Raw genomic sequence first — 8,996 nt, 5'->3', positions numbered from 1 at the left:
TGACTTCATCAACCCAGATAAAGAGGTCACATTTCATTTCATAATCAGAACAAAATTGTTAACCGTGAGTTTGGCTAAAAAAGAAGTTATGTTCATGGAAACTCAAAATTGCACCCCAAAATACCAACTTTGCCTGTTGTCAATAAAACCATAAAACCTAGTTTTGAAAGTCTTAGAACCTGAGACGTGAACTGAAGCAAAAATGGTTCCGGTCTGATTTGGTCCAGTTCCAATTCTGTTCTACAGTCTTGTCATATCACATGCAATCCATAGACGATAACAAGGCCTAACAAAGCATTGCAAATATATATCCATACTTTCATATCCTACGCCTAACAAATTGTTCCTTAAAGCCACTCTTCTAGTCAATACCTTCCATGGGAAAAAAAGTTGATAAAATACAATTGATACAAAATGAGAGGACCAATCCTACCATCTCTATTTAATCGCCAGGAAAGTATTTTAAAATTTACTGCACAAAATCTCACAGTAAGACAACATTACAAGCAACTTCCTTTTCAGAAACCCACACCATGCTAGCATTTGAAATTTTCAGAATCATGTGGTTCATTTAAGCACCTACTGTTCAGACTTCGGGCTATCTCCTTAGCTGCATCAACTTTGCAAACGGACAACTGTTCATTTTTGCTTAAAAGATCCAATTTCATGAGGAATCTGCTCTGATGGCATTTGTACTATCGTTCTTATCTTGTTCAGAAAAGCACCTGTTTTCTCACCAAATAATAGATGAGACGATTACGAAATTGGATTATCTTTGTGCTAGTAGCATAAGCTTGAATGACCATAACCAAAAGCAACTACAGATGCACAACTTTTAACTTTATAACACCATACATTATCTCTACAACCTGTTGTATTACAGCTGATAATACAAATTCGATTACCTGATATCACATGAGTACTTTCAAAAGGCACATCAAAACACTATTAATGAGTTAAAAAGAAACTAGCAAACAATGTTAGCTGAGGGTGGTAAGTTCTGGGTTTCGTACAAGAAGATGCAGTCCAGACATGCTTTGGCATGTCCATTGAAGGGGTTTGTAATTTGTCCACTCACATTTTGAACACATACATATTTCTAAAAGAACAGTTTTCACATCACTCTGAAGCTCAAATGACTAGTACTTAATCTCAGCTATCATAGAGACCTCATTACCCATTATCTATTAACTAAGAAAGCAAAGAGAGTGCAAGCAATGACTACTTTCAAACGCAAAAGCATCATAAATGTTCATGTTCATGTTCCTGTTCATAGTATGCACTGCTATGATACCGATTTTCATTCCAAATACTCAACAAATTCAAAGAAAAAAATAAAACACATTCATTTCAATATTTCATAATCAAAATAAAATTTGATACCCATGAGTTTGGCTAAAAACTAAAGAAACAGAAAAAGTTATGTTCATGGAAACTATAGATCACATGCTTTTGCTTGCAACATCCACCCAGTAGGGGAACAATTTAGATTCACTTACAGAGTTGTTCAAGTACCCGATGTCAATCAGAATCAGAAGAATACTCTTGCTGAGGATCAAGTGCCAAAATCATCTTTGAAAGATTTTCACCAATCTCTTCAATTTCTTCCCTTCCAAACCCCCAACCTCTAAGTAAGTTGGAACCTATCGATCCTCTTTCAAGGCCAAATTTACGAATGTTACCCAATCTATTCTCCAAGAACGGTAAAACAGCAGTGCTGGAACGGAGTCTGGCTACCATAGGGATCGAATGGATGTCAAGTGATCCCCTCCTTTCTGGAGAATCTAATATTGGGCTACTTAACCACTCCCCACGTCTGCCAACACGGTTACCGAAGATGGAAGGAAATGGTAATGGTATAGGAAGAGGACAACGAGATACAGATATATGTGAAAACCTAGGCCTTGTTGATGCGTTCTCATACGCAGTTTCAACTGCTTCCTTCACTTCAGAAATTGATGCCTCGTGGTCTCCTGTTTTAGCATACTACAAATTATAAGGAAATGAAGATGCAAGTATTGGGTGATCCCAACGCTAATAAGTCTATTATTCACATCATGAGTCAAGATATGCAGATTGGATGTGGTAGCGGCTGGCTGGGTCATGGTAGCAACTCGCAACTGTTGATATATTTTTGACACATTTACTTATTAATGGATTGCTTTGGGTTGCGTATTATATAATATGGACCAATTGAAAAAGTTAAGTTGGTGAAGTGGTTGAAAGTTATCCAAAGTCTATTAACGCATATAACCTTTCAAATTCTTCTATCCTAAAAATTTAGATAACTACTGTAACTATTTTGTAAGCATAAGAAACGCATTACTTAAAAAAGGGTAAATGGGTGGGAAACCTCTGGTCCCATGTACCATCTTGGTACCTAGAGCGCACACCACATAGAATTCATGCTCGGTAAGTCAACATCCTCACACATGGATCACAAGATATAGCTTCTCCACTTGCCTTTGACAAGTTTCAAACCTGTGACCTACAACCTTCATGTGTGGGCCCATGTGGTCACATGGTGGAGGCACCACTGGGGTTTCACCCCATTGGTAAGAATTTCTTACTAAGAAATGCATTAGTTATACATAGATAAATACAGATATTTTATTGCAGGCCAACCAAATCCGACTCAATAATATTTCCCCGTGCTAAAAGCTAAGCCACTAACCTCCATCTTAACCTCACTGAATGTTTTCTCTTGAAAATGGAACATGTAAAAAGTTAAGAACGAATATGGCCTTCTTTGTTCCATAATTATAGAAAAGTTGCCTTGGAAAAAAAAAACCATAACTCAACTTGAAAGATTAGGAACCAGTAGGTCAAGGTTGTAATGATGGCCATATGATTTTATCACAGATACAGATTATTCTAGATGAGCTCTCCACATAGGTGTTAGAAAAGAAAATTGTGAGTGCATAAGACCAGGTAACCAACCAAAAACAAATTCATACCAGCTCCATGGGCTCCGTGCACAATCATGGATTCAATAGCTTGCAAGTCCTCTACATCATGTGCCGTTTCAGGTGTCAGTGATTGCAAGTTCCCTAAAAGAGATTGCTGAAACTGTCTACCTGGATTTATAAAACAGCATATAAGAAACAATACAGTTGGGACAATGTATTTGAAATCTGGATTGATATTATACCAGTTATAGAAGGTGCTGGTATTGCAGAATCTAGAATAGTAACAATATTTTGCCTGGCTTGCCCTGCTAACATTTGTATGCCTTCGTATAAATTCATCGCGCCACATCCATTTGAAGATTCACCAGTTGCTCCAATTCTTTTCATTCGGAAAGGGAGAGAAATAGAGTGTATTGCTGATGCATAAACCGCACTAGAGTGATATGGCTTTTCATCGTGTAAATTAAGTAACTGGGAAGCTCTGCCTTTACCAACAGAAACAATAAGCCATGTAAATCTCAGTGACCAAAGATAAGTGAAAGAATAAAATAATTATTACAACTTTACGAATACTACTTACTTTGACTTAACGATGGTAAGCCAACAGGAACAATCAATTTGCATAAGGATGAAAGGGTCGAAAAAGACACTGCATCATGAAGATTACTGGAGATGACCTGCTTTCGGTTTGTTAGGTTATTCTGGGCGTTAGGGCTCCGAACAGAATAGAGCAGAACTGGAACATTACTGTACTCATCCACAATATTCTCCAAAAGAGATGCAGCAGCACCAGAAAATCCACCCGAGTCATCAACCATAAATTGAATTCCCTGCCATAAAGTTTCAGCAACAATGAAAAATATGACATTCATGAGTATAACTAAATGATGTTAACAACTTAACATACCTGGACATGGTCACATTCTTCTATAAAAAAACGAAGTCTCTCATTGATTTCATCCCCTTGTAGACCCTCAGATACGGTATCTCTTCCGATACCGAAGTTGTTGAATTCTTGAGCATTCATCCATAACCCATTCAACTCGAATAAACTTTGTGGGTGATAGTGAACTTTTGCATAATCTGTCCAATACTGGACGTCATCCTCAAGGGATTTTACTACATCTGTATCCAAAATCTCAGTTTGAGATTCACCACTTACTTTATTAACTCCATTCCCTGTAGCTACTATATCTCGACCTTCATCGTACAACCTCTGCAAAAACAGATTCTTTTTATGAGGTTCAGCTGCTTGGGTGGACACACCACCCGTCCTGTACGGTTGCTTACAGAATTAGTATATGTATCACACAGTATGTCTCTGCATTCAAGTTCTATCAGGTAGTATATGACAAGCATCGAAACCATAATTAATGGCTCACCACGTGGCAACACCTGATGATACAGATTGATTTTGGTTGTACAACGTTCCACGCGAACTCATAGATCCAAGACATCCTGTAATACAAAAGCAGATTGAAACAATATCAACATAATTACAATCAAAGCACATAAATAATAGCCAGGTCCAGCCACACTATTTTGATTACTTAAGGAGAACCGAGTTACTGAGATATCACAATATAACCAGCAACCGCTTTCCCTTCGCTTAAATTTGGCAATTACCTTGGAAATCAACTGAAATCAAGCGAGGCGTGTAAGTAGGCATGCCCTGTGAAAAAATCAATAAACAAATACATATTACAGAAACCATTATAAGATATAAATTAAAGACTACCTAAAAAAATAATATTTGTAACATCCATTCAATAGGTCACAGATCTTGACCAATGTCTATATTATTATATATGACTTCAAATTTTTATACCAGTATACCTATCTTCAAACTCTAGTGAAATGACTGCATTGGTTGTACCTGTTGAGTCTCCCCAGTGCGGTAGAGCACATCCATATCAAGGTTTTGATTCTTATAAACCAAGTCAGCTTGAGTGTCTTCAAATAATCCCAGCAATTCATCCTTCAGAATGCAAACAACAAAATAGAATAAGTATCAGATAAGTCTGATAAAAAAGAGTTATGGGACTAAAAATTAGATTGGGATGATGATTTTCTCAAAATACAAACACAATGATAGCTTCGGTTCCATAACAGCTAAACATTAACCCAACCATATGCAATCGAAATGATAGGCCACTCATCAGTTCGGTTATCATGTTTATTGTGAGCCATAACAGCTAATGGATTGATAATGATGCAGGTATATATGCATGTACATACATATACATAAAAAACATAAGATATAGAGAGTAAATATAGGAAAGAAGAAAGAAGGAAACCTGGAAGTTCCAAAAGTGGGAACCGATGAAATTAGCATAACTTCCAACTTGAAAAGTAATTAGCTCTCTCATACTTCCTGTCAAATTAACCAACCAACTAACTGAATGAAACCCTTATAGCTAGGGGATACTAATGAAAAATACACATGTTCAACTAACAAAATCACAATATACATACACTAATAAATAATAATTGATTGACTAGGAAAAGGGAAATAAAATGGAAGTTTCAAAAGTAAAAGGGTTTTGCTGTTGGTTGTGGTGGAAGGGGGGAGAGAACTCCCTCGCGTAAGAAAACAAACACACTGCAACTCGGCCCAGCCGGCCCAACCCAACTCAACCGGGAGCCTATCTATTTATTAGAAATGATTGATGTATTTAAAAGGTAGGCCTAAAAACAAAAGTAGGCACATAATAAAATCAATGAAACTGATTAAAAAAGAAAAAAAAAAATATGTAAATCATTTAATCATCATGTATCAGTAATTGAATGAAGTGGACATATTCTTTAAGCCTATGTATTCTAACTCGTGTGAGCAATTATATCAGACAAGGTGAACTATTAAGTTCCACATGTTGATATGTATAATTCACATTCCATGTAGAATACCAGAATGTGAATTATCCATATCAACTCGTGTGATGAGTAAAGTTAGCATAACAAATGGATTGTGAATTATTTATATTGACTCGTGTAAGCAACACCTGATGAGACATTTTATTAAAACCTTTCTTATCTTTGAGACAATTTTATAACATCTTTCTTGAATCTTTATTGTAAAAGGAAGGACAAATCATCAAGAAAGAGTATTTAATGCATATCTTGTAGGTCTATGCTAGCATTTCAAGTCTCTAACATTATAACCAGCCTGTCATCGATAGAGACAAGGTGTCCATATAAGATGATATAACATACACATAAAGGTACGTATGTAAATAAGTTCTACTCTTACCCAACTAAGACCTTATTAATTGTTGCGGGTATAAAACCCCATGGCTACACAAGATCACTTGACAGGGGTATGGTCAGGTCTTTTGAACTAGGTGGTACCGGGTTACTCAACTTCTTGGTGTGGCTGCAGAATAAGACATCTCAGGTCTGTTCATCCTCTCCAGAATGGGAATTTGTGTCCTCAGATACTTTACTCTTCCAAGTATTTGTACCTCCCATATACTCTTGGCCTTTGGGCTTTTGTCAATGCCAGTAATTATGTTTAACTAGAGCCAAAATAGCCTATTAGTAAAATATTATTTGTTTTAAGGCCTGAATGACACTAACATAATACAAGATTTATTGATTATTTTTGTAGTGACATTCATACAACAAAATTTAGCTCTCTACATCAAAAGTATAGACTTTATTGTATAGTGTACAACTCTATGATGCAGACATTGTTGTTGATGGCTCAATACCTGTAAAAGTATCATTCCCCTTATCTTTATCAAAACGTTTTAATTCTTCAGCTGCTAAGTAATAAACTATTAAGTGTAGTTCAGAGTTTAGGTTACAATAAAATGTTAAATAATGAGTTGTTTTACATTATAAACTAGTATGTAACCCCTGTTTGTTGTGGCAGGGTTGTTTACCTCTATTAGTAAAAGTAGAGAATTACACCTAAGACACCATATGATTACAGCCTAAACTTCAATCCATGAGAGCAAACTCTAGTCTAATGATAGGAGTAACACAAAAGCAAAGCAAGGTAACGCTAAACCAGGTATTTGGGTATGCTTGGAAGTGAACCCGAATCCTTTTTGAAGTCAAAAAATTGATGAGCTAATGTATCAAATAAAAGTAGAATATTATACTAATAACATATTAATAACAAAAAAAGGTGGTCCCCTTGTACATGTTTTAGACATAAAAGCCTGCCTGTATGTGATTAAAACACAAAAGCCTATTAAGGATTACATGTTGATTTGTAAGTATAACTTTTGTTTCTAAGAAATGATACATATGAACATGTCTAAAAGATTCAGATGACATGACAAAATTTGCAAGCAGTAGCATATCATCAGAATGATATGATGCTTTCTGCAAGCCCACCAGACTGAATACCTACATTTTAGCTTTAATTTTAAGGATGATATAAGAACATCTTGCAAAATAGCACAAGCATCTTGCAAAATAGCACCAGCAGCTTGCCTTGAAGAAAAGGCAATGGAAAAGCAAGTGTATGTATGAAGAAATGTGGTAGGGTTCCTGATCCAAGTAGTTGATACATGATCAAATAAGTTCATAGAAGCTGGATTTGAGTGATTCATTGATGAAGATATCCAAGTCTACAATTTGTGAACTAACCACTCAAAAGCATCAGATAACAGTCGATATAAATTATAATGTAGCTAATTGCTACTATAATCTAGGGTAAAGGGAACAAAACTTCTAATAGACATAACATCAAACACCTTATGTGCATTCAACCCCAAACAAAAAGGTAAAAACACACAGATATTCAAATAAAATTAACAATAATTACATATTATTATGATGTGAAGCATAGTTAAATAAACCACCTGAGATGAGTCAATGAAATATCTTTCCAGCTAAACCCACTTAGCTACAATAAGCACCCGAAAGCGGGATTGGAGCTGAGTAGTTATCTCCGGCGATTGGAGGTAGCAGGTGAAGAAGAAGAAGAAGAAGAAAACGTTTTAGAGTAAGCAGATGAAGGAGAAAGAGAGTGTGGAAAGTGGTACAGTAGAAACAAAAGAGACTATGGGCTTATGCCGCAAAACGTAAATAAATAAATAAAAATACTTGTGGCAAAAGCAGAAAAATATAAAAATTCTGCGGTAAAAACACAAAAGATCAAAAATTTAGAGGTGCGTTTAGTAGGAAAAAAAAAACTTTTATTTTCCCTTTTTAATTTTCAAAAAAAAAAATGAAAAATTGAAAACGCATTTAAATGATAGTTTTCGAAAAAGTTTTTCTATGTAAATACTGTTTTCTACTATTCTATGGAAAATTATAAAACACTTATTTTTTTTTTATTGTTTTTCACTTTTCATTTTTTATTTTTTAAATTTTGAGAACCTCAAATTGTTTTCTATTTTCTAGTTTTGAATGTGTTTTTTAAAATTTTCAATTTGTTTTCTAGAGATGGAAAACTCATTTCATTTTCTAGAAAATTGAAAATGAAAAAACTAGAAAAACTTTCGGGAGTAGGAGGGCTAGCCGGTGCTCAACCCCCGCCAACCAGCCAGCCTTCCATTAAATCGTCGGAGATCCTGTGGTAAATAGTCGGAGCTCTTGAACTAAATCTTCAGAGATCGTGAATAGTTGAAGTAGATTGGACTTTAGAGATCTTGAAGTTAACCTTGAAGTAAATGAGTACTTAAAGTAAATCGACGGCTTTGAGCTTCCGGTGACTGGTGGGGGATTTTGTAAACACTAAATAATAATAGGTATAGTGTTTGGTGTTGAAGTTTTTGAAAAGGAAGGTGTGGTCAAAGTTTTATGGGGAGTTAAATTGAAAGTTTTTGGGAGTAGGGAAATATATCTATCAGGGGGAAGGGAGTTATGTAGTGAAAAAACTCAACCCTCCTAAATCCCACAAATCAAATATCTCCAACTCATTTTTCCTTTTCAACCCTCTAAACCAACTCTCCCAACTATTTTCAATGGCATTCATCACCTTCTCAACCCTCTCAAAAGAAATTTCTTTTTCATTTAATATAATCAAACAATATATATACTATATAACAATAACAATATATATAATATAACTAAAGATGATAATTATTTTTTTTTCTTTTTTATTCATACCCTCTCAAATTATATCGTTTT

At 35.2% G+C, this 8,996-nt stretch overlaps 1 protein-coding gene across 3 annotated transcripts; it reads right to left on the bottom strand.

Annotated features, from left to right (window-relative positions):
- Window positions 1-343: 343 nt before the first annotated feature.
- Window positions 344-7,853, bottom strand: LOC122589882 (protein misato homolog 1). 3 transcript variants are annotated; one of them, XM_043762211.1, is made up of 11 exons: window positions 6,271-6,389; window positions 5,207-5,283; window positions 4,786-4,887; window positions 4,536-4,581; window positions 4,292-4,367; window positions 3,817-4,183; window positions 3,490-3,739; window positions 3,152-3,394; window positions 2,958-3,077; window positions 1,500-1,973; window positions 344-725 (listed from the first exon to the last, which is right to left on the bottom strand). In XM_043762211.1, exons 1-10 carry the CDS (start codon window positions 6,311-6,313, stop codon window positions 1,522-1,524), a joined length of 1,776 nt encoding a protein of 591 aa, XP_043618146.1. In that variant the 5' UTR covers window positions 6,314-6,389; the 3' UTR covers window positions 344-725; window positions 1,500-1,521. The 3 variants fall into 3 exon arrangements, with proteins under 3 accessions (XP_043618146.1, XP_043618147.1, XP_043618148.1); XM_043762212.1 differs by lacking the exons at window positions 344-725; window positions 6,271-6,389 and adding an exon at window positions 7,724-7,853 and having other exon boundaries at window positions 1,322-1,973; XM_043762213.1 differs by lacking the exons at window positions 344-725; window positions 5,207-5,283; window positions 6,271-6,389 and having other exon boundaries at window positions 1,322-1,973; window positions 3,817-4,125; window positions 4,786-4,832.
- Window positions 7,854-8,996: the final 1,143 nt, after the last annotated feature.

Source organism: Erigeron canadensis, chromosome 2, assembly GCF_010389155.1.
Source record: "Erigeron canadensis isolate Cc75 chromosome 2, C_canadensis_v1, whole genome shotgun sequence".
Classification (NCBI taxonomy): Eukaryota; Viridiplantae; Streptophyta; class Magnoliopsida; order Asterales; family Asteraceae; genus Erigeron; species Erigeron canadensis.
Note: the sequence above shows the minus strand (reverse complement) of the source record. Positions and strands in the feature narration are given on the sequence as shown.

Bases quoted from the DNA above. Each gene is read 5' to 3' on its own strand.
- LOC122589882 (XM_043762211.1), bottom strand. From the start codon at position 6,313: ATGAACAGACCTGAGATGTCTTATTCTGCAGCCACACCAAGAA. The intron at 5,284-6,270 runs GTTGAGTAACCC...TTAATTTGACAG, and splicing joins TTCTGCAGCCACACCAAGAA to GAAGTATGAGAGAGCTAATT. The intron at 3,078-3,151 runs GTATAATATCAA...TTATAAATCCAG, and splicing joins ACCAGCACCTTCTATAACTG to GTAGACAGTTTCAGCAATCT.